We start from the raw sequence: 17,080 nt of genomic DNA on the forward strand, positions 1-17,080 counted from the left end.
ACACGCAAAGCCAAATTATATATTATTTAGGGTACTTGTATATTTGGAAAAACTTGAGTTTTTTTGTTTGTTTGTTTTTGTGTTTGTTTTTGTTTTAAGCAAGAGAATGATAAGGACAAGAGTGACCTTGGGGTGGGAGAGAGGCAGGGGACTGTCATCTGGGAAGAGTACAGAGTGGCTTCAGAACCATGGTATTGTTCTGGTCCACAAGTGGACAAGGATGCTACATATAATTTGTTGCAGGTATCAAATAGTAATAATTTTAAAACATTGTAAACAAATTCTGCTCAGTAGAATGTCTCAGACTAACTCTGTTTTGTTTCTCTACACTGCCAGCTAGGAATCTAGAGCAGCTCCCTTAATTTTCAGAGCCTTGGCTTCACACTGAGCCTGGCACTTACCTCATCCTCCTACCCTCTCCGTTCGGTTCCTGGATTCCACGCTTAGAAAGCCTCTGATTTAGCACACTGCTGGATGCTTGAGCATCTTTATGATTAGTCTCATTGGGAAGTCATGCTAAGAAAACAAGGAAGGGAGAAGAAAGGAAATAGAAGCCAAGGGGGTCATCTTACAATGAAAAAATGTCCAGAGATTTAAAAATGAACTTCCCAGAGACCCACCTGCGACCCCTCCGTGCACAGGCTCCAATCTGTAAATCCGCTTCTATGACCTTGCCTCCCGGTAGTGCCAGAAAGGGGGATGTGAATGTTGAGCTGCCCAGGAAGTGAACTGTAGTGGGCACCTGTCACCTGGAGCCTCTCCGGAAGCTAGGTCTCTTTTCTAACTGCTCTTTGATTGTCTTTTAGGAATTACGCTTCCTCCGTTGAAAGCAGTTTTAGCGAGTGGGCAGATCTAGGTGCTTGCCTCCCACCATGGACTCTAGAGGGGAGAGAGCCTTCCAATTCCTAAGCAACGTAGCTGGAAGATGGGCCTAGGGAAGATGCTGGGCCAATTGAGATAACAGTGAGAGGGTGGGGGGAGGGTGTAGCTCAGTGGTAGAGCACATGCCTAGCATACACAAGGTCCTGGGTTCAATCCCCAGTGCCTCCACTAAATAAATAAACCTAATTACCTCCCCGTGATAATTACAGTCAGCTATTCAGTCAGCACTTTGTGGACTTCTTGGGAACCTGTTGAAGATGGAAATTCTGAGGTTGAATTTAATAATGTTTAGATACTTGGCCTCTCCCGTCTAAGCCCCACCCAAACACAGGTTTGGAAGGCCACGAAGGCCACCCTCATTGTTCTGTTTAAGAGACAAGCCTGCTGAGGGCTGTGTTCTTGAAAAGCATGCCTAATCTAAAAATGTGTATTTTCTTTACAAGCCATTTTCTCCAAAGCAACAAGGGTAAGAGAAAAAGAGAACTCAGTCACACGGGACTTTCTAGTAGGAGAATATAGGGTATATGCATACAGATGGGATATATTTAGTTGTGAAGGGTGGCTGGAGTTAGGGGAGTTTCACAAGTGTCAGAGGCTTAGCTACACTAGATGACTGTTGTGTTGGGGGAGAACCAGAGCATCAACTGTAGCTTTGGCTTTAAGACTTGATCACAACCACACCAACCGTTTCAGGTGTGCTGCCATCTCCTGGCCAGACTTGTGTTGCAGTCAAATCATAAGAGCTAACAGCAAAAAGTGATGCCGCTATGGGAGTATGACATAGTTAGCCCGAAACACGCTCTCTGGGAGTCGGCGTGCTGGCGTCCCCTGGTGGCTGCAGGTGGTGCTGCTCTGCTGGAAGAGGCCGCTGCTGAGTAAGCAGATCTGAACAGTGGCCTGTGCCTAAAAAGAAAATTCAAATATTCCAAATGCAGGTAGGCCTATATATGGATTCCATGCCCAGATTCTCTCACAGGGTGATAAATAGCTAGGCTTGTGCATGAGCTCAGAACATTGCAAGGATGTGCTGAGAAGAGGCTGGAGAAAAGGATGTGAACCCAGGAAGAGGCTCTGAAAAAATAAATTGCTATCACTCCACTTGGCCTCCCTCTTCTCCGCTGTCCTGCCTCCCACTCCCGGGCCCCGCCCTCTGGTTGGGGTAATGCCAAGTACCCAGGGACCAAGAGTGACCCGTGGGCAGAGGAACGTGCTCCATCCATCTCTAAGACAAAGTGAAAGACATCTGACTGCAGGGGTCCCAGTGGAAATGGAATGGAACGGGGAGCGTCCTGCAGACACAGTGGGGTGAGGGAAAACAAAAGCCAAACAGATGTAAACCTAAAACGTTAATGTGGTCTTTATTATACAGCACATCTGGCATTTGTGCATCCCAGCAAGTGTACACAATACTCTATAAAACCAAACCCAGCCACTCAAAATTACACTAAATGAAGGCTTAACCCACAGTTGCGTGTCTTAAAAATACACACAAATAACACTGTCCTGCTGTAACAATATCACGGAAAGAGACAGCGCAGGAAGGAAGGGTAAGAACTGACGTTTGTGCCAAAGCAATTTTCTCTTGTTATTGCACTTTTATTCTACACACTTAGTATGTTACACTTTTATTTAACACTGTAATAATAAACATTAGTCCTTTAAAACAAACAAAAATGTTACATAAAGACAAAAGACAACAAGCTGTCCAGACCAATTTCCTTTTCAGCCCTCTGAGAAAGGTGCCCCCCGACTATCAGGTGTTTACACAGGGTCTCTGCCATCAGTTCAAATGGACTGGATGTTAACAAAGCAGATGAAGTTAAAACTAAAACCCTTTTAAGAACAGTAGTGCTACTTAAAAACCCCCAAGGGAATCTGCAATACAGTTTTCTCTAGGTTACTTCCTCCTAACCCACTTTAACAGCATACTAGCCCTAACCCACGCCACTCCCATATTTAGAAGGATAAACCCTCTTTTTTTCTTTTAAAGAAAAAGTGGGTTATTTGATCCAGCAAATCCAAAAATCAAGCTTTGAAAACTCAAAGAAAGCAACTACTCTTTTTGGCAGTGGACTCTTCGAGGGCCATTCATCCCTCTCTGCTGCATCGTGGACTTCGGAGGTTCCCTGATTAGTCAGATGGAATACCACACAGGCCTTCTCTCCAAAGCAAGGCGAGAGGGAGTCACCAAAGTGCCATTTTAATCACCAACCCCCCATGGCTTCTCAGTGCTAAAGAATAAGCCACAAAATAAAGTGTCGTTCAGTGCAGTTATCACTTTGCAGCCCTGCCACCCCAAACCACTCATCCGATCAGGAAAAACCTTTGCCAACCCCTCTTGGGCAGCTCGCGCAAAAATGCAAAACAATGCACTGGAGAGCTGACAGGTCCCAGCTGAGGGTTCTTCCAGTCCCTCGTTTCTATCCGTGGTAGTAATGGATCCTTCCCTTCACTCTTTCCTTGAATTTTAGTGTTAAAAATTAGGAGAAGTTGCTGCCGAGGCTCTGTCCCCTTGAAACTGATGGAGTCACAAGTGACTCTCTTTGGTCTGGGAAGAACCAGCACAGTCCTCCTTCTCAGAGAAGTGAAAGACTTGCTCAATCAATGAGTCACTCTCTGCCGAGGATCCAGGGGACCAGGGTGTGCCTGCGGAAACCTCACCCCAGCGAGCATCCCTCAGCCCACCCAAGCTGTCCTTGTCTCACCACTGGCTCCCCAGGCACAATGTCAGCTACTCTGGGGCCCCGGGCTCCGCCATGTTTTCTGATTGCTCTGCAGGAAGGTCCCTCACTCGGTTCTGAAGCAATGTAAATGACCAGACTTCAAGCACATTAAAAATGGCCAGGTGATCATTTTCAGGCTGGGGTAAATTGCCCTAACTAAGTGGATAAGAAGGATAGAACACAGGAAGGCTATTTCTTTCATCCCATCCTTCCTTCCCCAGCCACAATCTCACCTCACCACTTGGGAGCATATACAACCAAAGCTAGGAGGTAAAATCTTCAGGACTTTGGTCTTGCTGAGCCCTCTACAGCCCAAGTGCTGCCAGACTTCGAATATCTAGTGTCTTCCCGAGTAATATACAATACAGTACATTTCTGGCATCCCATCACTTAAATAACGGGTGCCAAGGAACAAAGAACCCAAAATTAGCAGACAATGTTACAAAACAAAAGCAAAGTGTACATATGTTATACGTATGTATTCCTGTACTCAGCCCGCTGAGTGTTTAAATAACACTTCCAAATACCGACACATGGACTTTGGCTGGCCCGGAGACTTTCAGGAATATTTTGCACCTTTTCTCAGAATACTTTGTTTTTTAATGAACTATAACACAACTAGACATCTCCTTTACTAAGTACTAGCCCCTCCCTTGCTCTCTCTCCCTGCTCAGACAAAAAATGTGGGGAATCTGCCAGAAAACTGGTGTCTGAGAGCAGACTAAGCTACAGGGGATAAACTGGAAAGGGACTCTGGCTGGAGAAAAACCTGACCTCCTCTGTGTAAATGGGAGTAAGAACTAAGACTTCCGAAGAATGTCAGGAATGTGGTCTCCACAATGGGAGCACTGAGTCCTGATTACAGCTAGAGTTAAAAGACAGTCTGGAAAAGGGAACTATGTAAGACCTTTCTTGAGATTTTATACAGAACAGATTTATACTGAGTTTTTGGCTAAAGGAGTAGCTTGGGGCAGGAGTGAACTGCTGAATACGCTCAGACGGCCACCCAAATCTTCACTCTCCGGGAGTCATCTCTGTCTGGGAGGGTCTCAAGTTGCCCAGCAAGCATCAATCCCCTCAGGAGCTCTCCGTACGGAATAAATGTCAAACTCTTCCCATAGCCAAAAGGTGAGGGGAAGGAAAGAAATAGAGAGCGAAAGAGACAGGTCTTTGCTTTCAAGTAGAATCGTCCAGTCCTCTGTTAGGCCTCTCAGAATGGGACTTGCAGAGCCGGTCCATGATGCCCTGGAGCATGGGCTGGACAATGCCCAGGAGGGGTCTCTGAGAGGGGTCACCATCCCAGCAGGCTTCCATCAACTGCCAGCACTCCTCGTCAAACACAGGAAGGCGTTCTGGACGGGCCCCTAGAGAAAGGAGCACAGGAATAAGACCAGAGGCAGCGAGATGGGGACCAAGCCGAGAAAGCAGCATGATGGGCTCAGCTCATTGCCCAGCTGGGGCTCCGGGTGCTTAAGAACGCAGTGAGCTCTGACTCCCACTGCAAACACCTAGGTCAGAACCTAACAGTGACAGTGATGAAAAACTGTAACATGCTGGCAAAGGAAGTTGAAGAATTACGAGATTTTAAAGAAAACAGCCTTTCAAGAATTCAGTACCATGCTGCCTGGAAACCAAGGTTTGACTTAACTGTCTTTTCTGAGGGAGGAGGGTACAGCTCAGTGGCAGAGTGCATGCCTAGCGTGCGTGAGGTCCTGGGTTCCATCCCCAGTGCCTCCATTTAAAAATAAGCTAATTAATCAATAAACCTAATTACCTCTCCCCCCCAAAATGTCTTTTCTGGATTCCATGATGGTTTAAATGTGTATGTGGTCCTGCTGTGGAGGGGCCAGAGAGGGTGACAGGAGGCCCCCGCCGCAGTGCCCGGTCCCGGTCTGCTCTCGCCAGGGGAGTTTGGGACAGACAGGGCTGGTGGCTCTTACCTCTCCGCACGTTGTTCCAGAGATGGTCTTTGCTGGCACACCGCTCAAATGCCTCGGGGAGCCTGACAGAACCTGAGCAGATATACCAGAAGAGAATGCCGAACGCGTAGACATCCACAGAATTATCGTACTTCCCTACAGCAAGAAAGGGGGACAAGCGGTGAGGGAGCGCGGGAAGCGGCGGCACCTGCCGAGGTCTTTACATATTCTGTTCTACAGCTTTTAACATCCGTTCTCTCTTACAACAACCCTGTGAGGCCGGACACGTTTATAGTGCCCATTTTATGATATAAAAAAACTACCATACTGGGAGGTCAAAGCTAGAGATCAAGAGAGCCAAGACTAGAACTTGACAAAGGAGAAAGAACATAGGCCTTTTATTTCAGTAGGACAGTCAAAAAGATTAATCCTGAAAGGTCATGTTAGGGAAACACAAACAGGTAGATAGGTTGGAACCAGAATCTAAAGAGTTTCAAAGTCAAAGTCAGACAGAAGAGTCTGGCTTCGGTGGGCAGCAGGAGTCATTTATGCTTTAGAGCAGGAGGTAACATGAAGAAAATATTTTAGGAAGACGATTTTTACAGCAGTAGGCGGAACTGCAGTAGAAACAATCAAAGGAATTTAAATATGAAGGAGCCAAGATAAAATAATAGAAGTGGAAATACAAATTTTTTTTAAAGTAAAGCAAGGAAAGAACAATGCTGACTGTCTGCTTCTTTCCAGCGTGCACAGGACCCCAGCTGTCCAGCTACCTCCTAACCCGTACATGCGTCACTCAGTGAAGGGCTGGGGGAAGACTTGGGCCCAAGGCTGATGACAGAAATCCAAACACCTTGCTAATTTTAATTCTTACCGATACTAACAACTGACCTGCAATTACCCTTCCGTCTTGTCTGGCAATGACACAACCGTCCTCAACTATTCAGATTCATTTTAGCCGTCATTTACCCATATCAAGTTAATAATAAAATCTTGCCCACTCCTCTTCTGAACTGACCTTAAATCTGTAACTGTTTCGTTCTGTTTTGTTTTCAGCACTAGTACCAACCTAATTCTGGAGACAACCACCACTGGTCTCCCTACCTTGGTTCCTGCCAGTCACATCCCCCTTACCTACTGCTGTTAAACATTTCCACAAACATCTTCCATAAACATTTCTTTTCATCCCTCACTTGCTCAGAAGCCCAGTACAGCTCCTCACTTCTTCCACATCAAGCCTTCACTCCGCTGCATGAATTTCAAGCTGAAATATAGTTAATGTCCAACTTGTTTGTTCTTTCCCCCCAAATGGATTTCTTTCCTGTCATGCTTATTTCTGTTCGGCAACTCTCCTCACATTTCCCCTTCTCCAGCCTCCAGAATTTTCTTTTTCATACCATGGTTGGACTTGACAGACAGGAAGACCTAGACTCCAATCCCAGCCTTACGGCTTCTAACTCAGCGTTCTGGGGTGGGTTTCTGCACCAGTCGGCCTCGCCTTGACTTTATCCATGACATGCACGTAACATTGCGTCAGCATCGCCATGGAATTGTTGTGAGGATGAAACGGAACAAAATATATGAAATAACATACCCACACTGCCTAGCTCAAAGAATGTACTGAGTTCCCTTCCCATTTACCAAATTCTCCAGATCTGACTCAATTTCTATCCAAAACCTCACCTCTACCACAAAACCATCAAACGTCTCTCCTCTGAACACCAACATCACATTGTGTAGCACTTAATCACATGCTGTCGTATGCTGCTTCCTACTTATTTTACCCGTCTTCATAGATCTCCGTCAACTGTAAGTTCTTTATTGATAGGGGGTGACTCTTATTATTTGAGAGTTATTCAATCAATACGTTAGGATTAAATAGCTGGTTGATTATGGCAATTATGGGACTAACAGCCCAGAGAGAATCCAAAAGAACAGTTGGTGACCCGGATTTACACGTTTCTTTCTCGCCCCTTTACCTCTTCACTTTTCCCCCTACTCATCTTAGGCTCCCCCAGTTCTGGTTTCTCCCTCACTGGTGTCAGACCTTTCAGCAGTACTTGTGGACATTACTCAGCCCAAGGGGCAGCACTCAGGGTTAAAGTATGGAGCCCTGCCAAACCCACGCCCGCCCTCCAGCTTACCTGTGAAAAGTTCAGGGGCCATGTGGATTGGTGTCCCCACAATGCTGCCTGACATCATGGCCTCTGGCTTGCAGAATCCTAAGTCAGTGATCTTGGCACGGTTCTGCTTGTCCAACTGCCAACAAAGCAGGGCGAGAGTCACCGTGTGCCTGGTCCTGCACGTGGCGCTCAGTTGCATACCCAAGCTCAGAAGTAGGCATCTACCTCAAAGTGGTACTTCCACCTCCAGCCTCCCTGGCTCCAGGTTCACTCCCATCACTGTCTTCTCCCCAGACTGTAAGCAGCCTGATGGCAAGGAATGCCTTCTCCATCTCTGTGTCCCCAGCACTCAGCACAGTGCCTGGCACATACTGGGAGCTTAGAGAATCTTGGAAGAATGAATAAGTGAAAGACTCTCAGGAAAGTATTTCAGCTCCTGATTATTCTCCTCTGACCTCCAGACCCCAGGGCAGAAAATTACTAAAAAAGAAAGTTGAGGTCCTCTAGTCAGCTGAGGAGAGTTTCTGAATTTCCTGCAGTTTCCTTTCCTAAGGTCCAAGACAATAAATCTATGTTTCATTTGGCTATTGGCATGCCTCTTAGGTTTCAGCCTATAATTTCAGGAAAATATTTTGCTTCCCCCCAAACTGCTCTCATCTTTCTATATCACTTAAGTGTTACCAGAGACAATTCAATAATAATCCAATATATTTTCAAGAGGAGTATGCCAAAAGACTCTTACAATTTAGATAACAGGACTGATGGGTTCATGACTATCTTACCTTTTAAGGTGTATTTACCCATCTCAGTCCTCGTGCAGCATCTCTGATCAAACCCTAAGCAATAATAAGACCTGGAATACTCAAAAATATCAATGTCCCAAAAGCCAAAAAAGGTAGGACTATTCTACATTAAAAGAGGCTAAGGAAACCAGACAAAATACACTGTATGATTCTTGGACTGGAACAAGCAAACAAACAGACCATATTTGGGACAGTTAAACATATTTGGGACAACTAGAAAATATTAATGTAGACTGTATGTTAACTAATAAACACTGTATCAACTTAAAATTTCTTGAGTGTGATAATGGCATTTTAATTACATGGAAGAATGTCCTTTTCCTTAGAAGATAAAAGCTGAAGTATTTAGGAGTAAAGTTTTATCTGCACCTTTCATATAGTTCAGTAAGAAAAAAAAAAGTGTATATGCATGTGTGTGTAGATGGGGGGAGAGAGAGAGAGACTAGGCTGGGAGAGAGAATATGAATCTGGGGGAACAGTATATGGGTCTTCACTGTACTGCTCTTTTAGTTTTTCTGTAAGTTTAAGTGTTTTCACTAGTGTTGGGAGAAAAAGCCTTCAGCAACTGAAGCTGGGCCTATGATGCTACACCTCCCTAAGCTATAAGCCCAAGACCCCATCCATCTACTCTGCTGTCACCCCTACTCCTCTTCCTCCAGTCTCTTCCTGCACACCTCCCTCCAAAGGTCACTGACACACAGAGGCAGGGAGTTATCTTGGGGAAATGGCTCTTACTCACCAGCACATTTTTCAGTTTGATATCACGATGGACAAGTCCCTGGCTGTGCAGGAAGCGGATTCCTTCCACCACATCTAGTGCTATCTGCAAGCGTGTCTCCAGGGTCAGCCCAGCCTGGGGAAGACAAAAGGGCTTACTTGTCATTAACAAGATGATAACCACTCAATCCAACTTGCTTAAACCAACAGTTCTTTCTGTGGGGTCCTGAAGGACTGGCCACACTAGGGTGCACGAGGGCAGAAAAGTGGACGAGTAAAGGGAAGAAGGAGGCAGTTAGGAGAGGGAAACTGAGGACAAGCAAGGCAAGGCAAGCTGTAAAGGCCAGATCAAGTCCCCTGGAGGCAGCACTCAGGCCTGCTGGATCACCCCAACGTGAGCAGGGAGCCACAACCCAACGCCTGAAGGCCTCAGCTCATCTCTAACCCTGAACAAACTCTGGAGCTGCCTTTGCTGCTCAAACGAAGTATTTCCAGGACTCTCAGATTTATTTCCATGGCTTTGTAGGCCTGGTTAGCCCAGGTTTGGTTTTAGGGATTCACATACCAACATCACCCATCTTACTTCTACCAAGCCTCCAATTTAGGGTCTACTGAATTCTGGAGAACGTTACCTTGCTCATCCAAAAGCACGTGAATGGTTCTCTAACCCACTTATGGAAAAGCATGGCACAGTGCTGAGCTTAACTCTTCTGAAATGAAGGGGGATAACCACTTGGAGAGTCATTTTCTTCATCGCATTGATTTCTCATGACACCTGTAAGCATTTCTAAGGATTCCTCTGTCTTACTTACTTTCATTAAAACTGGTACAAGAGGCATCTGGCAGAAGGGACCTACCAGATACTCCGAGGTTAGCTTTTCCAGCTCCAATGTACGGGAGAAAACAAAAGAAACCTTTCTATGTCCCTCGTGGTGGCTGTTTCAGACGAGGGGAGCTTAACATTCGACTGAGGACCTTCATTCAGAATCTTTCAGTAGCCTCTCATTGTCTACAACAGAATTTGAATTCTACGGAAATTCTTAACATTCCTGGTGTTCTATAATTTGTTCCCAAAAGTTTTTTTGCACATTATCTCCCCTCTATTCCTAGCATGAACCAGCTGCTCCAACATGACTAGCGTCCTTCAAGTGCTCTGGGCTCTATGCGACTCCTCCCCCTGGTGTGGCCTCTTCTTTCCATCTGCCTAAATTTTACCCAGCAGGGGAGACTTTTCAAACTCAGATGCTACCTGTTCATGAAATATTCACTGACTACAATTCTTTTAAAAGCCTCTGGCCAATTATACTTGTTGATATCCCCTTATGGTGCTTAATACATGTTTTGCACAAAATAGTCACTAATAAATATTTGTCAACAACAAAAACTGGCTTTATTCATTGAGAGCAAAAAAGGAGAAAGAACAGGCGAGTTACAGGAAGGTCTTCTGCTCTTCTGCGAGGGCTAGACTTTTACCACTACCACACGAGGTCAAAGTGGCGAAATGCAGTTTTCTGGTGATAAACTGGGTCAAAAAACAGACTCTGAGAAATTTTTAAGGCTTTTTGGAAATACAGGTAATAAAATGTGATTACTCCAACCATGTCTGATGACAGCTAGATGCTTTAAACAGAGAAGGGAGGAGAGGCCAGAGAGGCACCTGTGGCCCTGGCTGCCGTGTTCGCCCTCCCGGCCCCGCCCACCTTCAGCGGATCCCCCTCCCGGCCCCGCCCCACCTTCAGAGGACCTCTCCCTCCCGGCCCCACCCACCTTCAGCCCAGTGTAGAGGTCGCTGTGCAGCCGCTCCATGATGAGCAGCACGGCGATGCTGGAGCCGCCTCCGTAGTTGTAGTCGATGACGGAACCGTGCAGGTCCACCAGCCGCTCATGCTTCGGCAGAGACCTGGCGAGGAGCAGAGAGGGCTGGGCTACGGCGCTTTGGCGCTAATCTCGGGCAGCACGCTGCCACGGGGGAAGAAATGCCCTGAGCCCACGCTTAGTCCAGGCCCGGAGTTAATTGCCCTCATGACAGAGAGAGGGCCAGGAGGATGGGCTCTCAACAAGGACAGAGAATGGTGGAATCTAAACGTTAACTGGACTGGGAAAGGTATAACTCAAGTGGTAGGGCCTATGTTTAGCATGCACAAGGTCCTGGGTTCAATCCAGGTACCTCCTCTAAAAATAAATAAACAAGTGAACCTAATTACCTCTCTCTCCCAACCCACCCCCCCAAATTAGAAACAAAAAATTTTTTTTAATTGGTAAGTCTTGAGGACTAAGGAAGCAAGTCAAATGGCAGGGTGGGCCTGAGAAATTAGGATGGTGGGGAAAGGGCAGGGCAAGGCAGTAAAGGCCTTGAAGAGAGCATATGTCTGGGTCAGACACTGAAATACCGGTCTACAGCATTGTGAGAGGTAGGAATGGAGAGACAAGGCATGCTATAGTTCCTGGCACAAAATTTAAACCAGGCTTCTAGCTTCTTCTCTGGATCGTTTCCCACAAAGATGAATGAGACCAGAACCGACCTCATGTAGTGAAACTCCAAAGCCAGGTCATTCCAGTGCTTCTCATCTGGAGGGACAACCGACTTCAGGGCACAAGGGAAGTGTCCCCCCCAGCTGTCACACAGGTACACCACGCCATACTGGCCCCGGCCCAGCTCCTGGCCCAGTTTAGGTTTACCTGTAAGGTACAGAGACAGAGATAAGGCAGGAAGGATGGGAACCTGAGGGGCAACACCCCTAAGATTCTTGGGCGCAGGTCTGCTTAGAAGCAGGGAGTAGTAATTATACCAGGAAAAGAAATTAGGATGCTTCCTAGACCAGGAGTAACCTAACTGGTTTAATTTAAATCAACTTTGGTCATGTTATTTGAACTATATAAACAGACTTCAGGAATTCAAAAATACATCAGTGGGTGTTGAGGCAGCTTTGCACGGAAGCAGTTTTAGACGCTGGGGTTCTCCGAAGTTGGACATGAGAATGTCGGGTATCCAGAACCCTCCTCCAATTTACTGGGGGAAAAATAAGGACTCACGATGCAGTAAGACGTCCTGTAAAGAACGGCTTTCCAGTGAAAGGCGGGCCAGGCGGGGAGCGTGATCTTTCCGAACCTTCAGCCATAGATCTTCAGTTTTCTCCAAACGGCCTGAGTGGCCAGCTTCCAGCTGGGAGGGAGAAAGAAGAAAGAAATATGACCTATCAGGTCCCCAGCTTTGGCTTCCTTGCCTATTATATAGGGATAATAATATCTACCACGTGAGGATACATAACATAGCTCAGAGATCGGCACATACTGAGCTCTCCCTAAGCAATGACTTCTCCCCCTGGATGCATAATCACACCCTCCCACCCTCCCCTCTACACGTATGTACACACGCACAGACACACGGCCTAGAGGGACAAGCACATGTCACATAATTGCAAACTAGTATGGAAGCGGAAAGTCATCCCTTTCTGTCTCTTGTTCCTAAACTACTACATAAACTCACGTAAAATTCCTATCCCTTGATTTTCATTCCTCACTCAGTGAAATGGGGAAAAATTGAGTTCCCTCCATTCTCTCTAGAGCTAGAAAAATATCCACATTACAAATTTATTGAAACTTCCTGTAACTTAGTATTATCTCTTAACAGAATAGAAAGAAAATATACTGATGATTTTTTTAAATGATATAAAGAGCAGCAGACAAAACATTCCCCAGTGGATGAGGTTCTCCTCTGCTTGATCCAGCTGTATCTGCTTTCCTACATACCCACCTGCCGCAAGGAGGCTGCAAAAGCCTCATGAGAACTGTTGAGCCGAGTCCGGAATTGGCTGCAAATGCTCTTGGCCAACTTGGAGGCACTGAGGCTCTCAATGGCCTCCTGGGCCACCTTCCTCTTCCACTCCAGTGTGATGGCAGGTGGGCTCACCCATGTGATGCGCTGGATGATCTGTCCGGATGAGGACAGTGAGAACATGGAAGGATGAGAGCCAGGAACCACTAGAAAGAACCAACAGCCTCCCCTCTTTGGGTTACCCCCTCACTAGGCGCAGGCTTTTAAGACAGGAGCTGAATGAAGCCCAATGCTCCTCTCCAATTCCATCTAATCAGGGCTCAGCTAAGAGAAAGGCATCAGAGAACACTGGGCCTCATCTACATGTTCACAAACCCTCAGCACACTGCACATTCAGTGCAGGGGGTGCCTGATACATCCCTTTCTCAAGTCAGCAAATAACTCTACATAAGAGCCAGATCAAATTCCAGAAAAGAAACCACACTCGTGGCCTCCAGCAACAAAGCCTGGTTCCAAGAAACAACTTAGGTTAGAAAAAGAAATACGAAGAAGCCAGTGAAGTAGAGTCTTGTGGCTAAAATATCATTAAATATCATAAAATATCATTTAGACACATCACTTTTAAGAGCTAAAGGGGGCACTGTTGAAAATTATTTTGGAACAGGCATAAACCAGGGTTCTCCCAGGCAGGGAAACTAGGGCCCATGGTCACCCTACACTGACAGAAGATCCTAGGTGTCAGTTTTTGCTGGAGTGACTAAGATTCATTTGAAACAACTAGGGGCTGGAAAATGTTTCCCTAAGCAACCTCTACCTGTTTGATTTGCTCCCACAGCATCCTTGTAACTGAGGACCCTGAGTGAAATGTGACTTCAACATGATAGGCAGCATTTAAGATCTGAAAGAGAATACAGAAAAGAAAATCCATATGCCATGAGTAGAGTGGCTAGTTTTTCAAAATGCAATAAATGATATTTACTTCAAGAACACAGTCCAGTTTCAAGGTTCCCAGATCTATCCCTCGATATGTGCAGAGTCAGTGCAGGCTGATCATCTGTTTTGCAACTATTTGGGCCCCTTTACTTCATCTTCATATTCTTGCTCATTGACTCAACTGCAATTGTACTTGTTTACAAGTACCTGCCACAGGCAGCAGTCATGAGATAGGAAAACAAAATAAAATTCAAACTGCATTGGCAAAAAGTTGAAAGAGAAATTCTCGGCTAACTTGAAGCTGGGCTTGTGGGTAGATTCTGTTTCATGTGTTATCTGTGACATGCTCTCAACCACCCACCCTTTGAGTACCTGTTTGAGATAATTACTGGTGATGTGAACTGAGACATCCTGAGACTTCTCCAGGCTCTGCAGACACCGCTCCAGGGTTCCGACGAAACTCTCGCGCAGGTAATCCACGGAGCTGATCAGCTTGTTGGCCACTGCCTGATTAAGCCGGGAGATGATGAGTTCCTGGATCTGTCGGATGCAGCATTTGATCTCTCGGGTGCCCACTGGTTCTCCATTCTCAGGAACAATTACATCTATGGAGGCAGAGCAAAATGCTAGTAGGTTGTGAGGGGAGGGGGCAGGCACACTGCAAAAAGGCATCTCCCAAGTCAGAGCCCAGGGGCTACCACTACGACGGCTGCTGCAAAACACACGTGGCTGATAAATTGACTCAGCATGACCAGGGGCCACGCAATCCTCAACTACTTGAGGTATCTAAGAACCCTGAGAAGAAGCAACTGTGTCCAGAAGGAGCCTATTGATTTTGGCAGCCTTTATGTCACATTTATAGGAGGGGAAGAACAAAATTCACTGAGTGCAGACTATTTGAAAGACACTACAGTATGCATTTTATATATGTAATCTAATTTAATACTAACAATAACTTTGTCAGGTGGGTATTAGTGGTTATATTTTATATGTCAGGAAAAAGGCTCAAAGAGAGAATAAAGTGGGCACCTGGAGAGGATGGTACAGGAAGGAAGTAATATAGCTAGCACCTGAACCCAGAGCTCAGGGATTCCAGAACCTCTGATCTTTGTATTTGAACCTCTGATCTTTGAATATTTCATACTTCCTAGCATATTACTGAGAAAAACCCAAGAGTCAAGAATTCAATTCTAAATCAATTACTAGATATATAGAAACCGTAAATGGATTGTTGTCCCCACTATGTTATTACTTCTCAGGATTTTGCAAACCAGAGGACAGAAGAATTTAAGAGAAGATAAATTACCTGCAAAAACTCCACCCCTAAAAAGGCACTCTTATGAAAACAGATTAAAACAAAATTTCTTCTGTATAGCACAGGGAACCATATTCAGTATCTTATAATAACCTTTCATGAAAAAGAATATGAAAACAAATATATGTATATATATGCATGACAAGGACATTGTGCTGTACACCAGAAATTGACACATTGTAACTGACTGTATGTCAATTTTTTTTAAAGCATGTTTAAACTTAGAAAGAGGCACTAGTGGTGGAAATTTAAATTGGTGCTATCTATCAAACATGTAAACTAATCAAATGACAAACAAAAAATATCAACATACCCTTTCACTTAACTATTGTTTGTGCTTCTAGGAGTTATTTTTCTAGAAATATACCCTTAGAAATCTCAAACATATGTAGAATGATGATCAATGCATTACAGTCTATAATAGCAAAAAAAAGAACTAGCCTAAATGTCCAGCAGCAGGGGAATAGTTAAATAAATTAAGGCATATCCATTAGAAGAAGACCAATTTCTCTGCACATTTACGGAAAGATCTCGAAGATATGGGTTAAGTGAAAAAGCAAGGGCAGAGGAACATACGGAGGAAAACGAGATGACTAGGGGACAGCACCTTTATATCTTTGAGTTAAATACCAAGTATGTATTATCTTTCTAAAAAATAAATATTTTCTAAAGTATGTATGTCAAGATAACCAGTACACATGTATTACCTTTATTTTAAAACAAACAAAAACCATTAATAAAAATCTGGTTCCATAGGATATGTAGTAGTTCTCTTCTAAATCCACTCATCATTACCTCAAGGACACCCAGAAAGGATCAGAACAGGTAAGAAGCAGCAAGTAAGTCTTGTCTAAGATCTAGCCAACTAGATAAGTAGATCCACAAGTCCACGATATAGTTATTAACAGAGCCAGACATTTGATCGACTCATGCCCAGACTCCACATCCGAGCAAACCACTGTGTCCCAGACACTGAATATAGTGTATCTGACACAGGACAGACAAGCAAATATTTCACTGACTGCTCAACCTACCTGCCCTGACAACCCTTATCATGTCCACTCTGATGCTGGCATTGATGCTGCAGTGTCTTTTATTCAGGCACTGAATTAAATTAAATATTCAGAAGATTTCCTGGGATTTCCACTGCAAGTGAGCATTTCTCAGCAATTCCTCCCTATAATGGGAATTTGCCAAAGAGGCATCTTTGTTCGTCTTTAGAAAGACCTATAAGAAATCAGGCATCCTATGCTCGCTAAAGTCAAGTATATTTCCTTTGTACCTATAAATATATCATAAACATATACCATCATTCACACACTCATTCATTCTCCAAAGACGTACTATACACAGACTGTTATTTGTTACAAGGGATATGATGATGAATAAAGACCCAGATCCTATTCGCCTTCATTTCTAGGACTAAAAAAAAATAGAGAAACATAAATAACTGTGAAATACACCAGAAATTTCAGTTACAGATGAAATGCTTTGGGGGTCCCAATGTATGTGATCATTATTAGCTAAGAAACTTAAAGACGACTTCATGAAAAGTGTTATTTGTGGAGGTAGAATTTGAAAACTGACAGATAAAAGACATTTCAGGCTTAGAGCAGGGCATGGGCAAAAAAGGAAACAAAAGTATAGGAAGCACATAGAGGACAGCAAGCAGCTTAGCCCATCCAAAAAAGAAACCAGAGGAAGGTGTGCAGTGGGAAATATGACTGAGAAACTTGGAAACAGCTAGGCTTTTGGAAGATCTTGAATACTAGGCTAAGGAATTTAAACTCAGTCTGTAGGAATACAGAGCCAATAAAGATGAATTGGAAAAAAGGAGAGAAAGTGGTCAGTGAGATCAGTCAGGTAACAATAGTTCAGTTACTCTAAAGA

General features: G+C 44.7%; 1 protein-coding gene across 4 annotated transcripts in view; it reads right to left on the bottom strand.

Moving 5' to 3' along the window:
- Positions 1-2,215: 2,215 nt before the first annotated feature.
- DSTYK (dual serine/threonine and tyrosine protein kinase) overlaps positions 2,216-17,080 on the bottom strand; it is a 48,144-nt gene continuing 33,279 nt past the window's right edge. For 3 of the 4 annotated variants that reach the window (XM_031438730.2, XM_064477108.1, XM_064477106.1), the window contains 10 exons: positions 14,248-14,480; positions 13,757-13,840; positions 12,922-13,098; positions 12,201-12,330; positions 11,690-11,846; positions 10,935-11,067; positions 9,190-9,303; positions 7,669-7,783; positions 5,546-5,680; positions 2,216-4,969 (listed from right to left, as the gene is read on the bottom strand). In XM_031438730.2, coding sequence (XP_031294590.1) covers positions 4,782-4,969; positions 5,546-5,680; positions 7,669-7,783; positions 9,190-9,303; positions 10,935-11,067; positions 11,690-11,846; positions 12,201-12,330; positions 12,922-13,098; positions 13,757-13,840; positions 14,248-14,480 — 1,466 coding nt within the window. In that variant the 3' untranslated portion in view covers positions 2,216-4,781. The other variant, XM_064477107.1, reaches the window with a different exon arrangement.

This window comes from Camelus dromedarius, chromosome 21, assembly GCF_036321535.1.
Source record: "Camelus dromedarius isolate mCamDro1 chromosome 21, mCamDro1.pat, whole genome shotgun sequence".
NCBI classification, from domain to species: Eukaryota; Metazoa; Chordata; class Mammalia; order Artiodactyla; family Camelidae; genus Camelus; species Camelus dromedarius.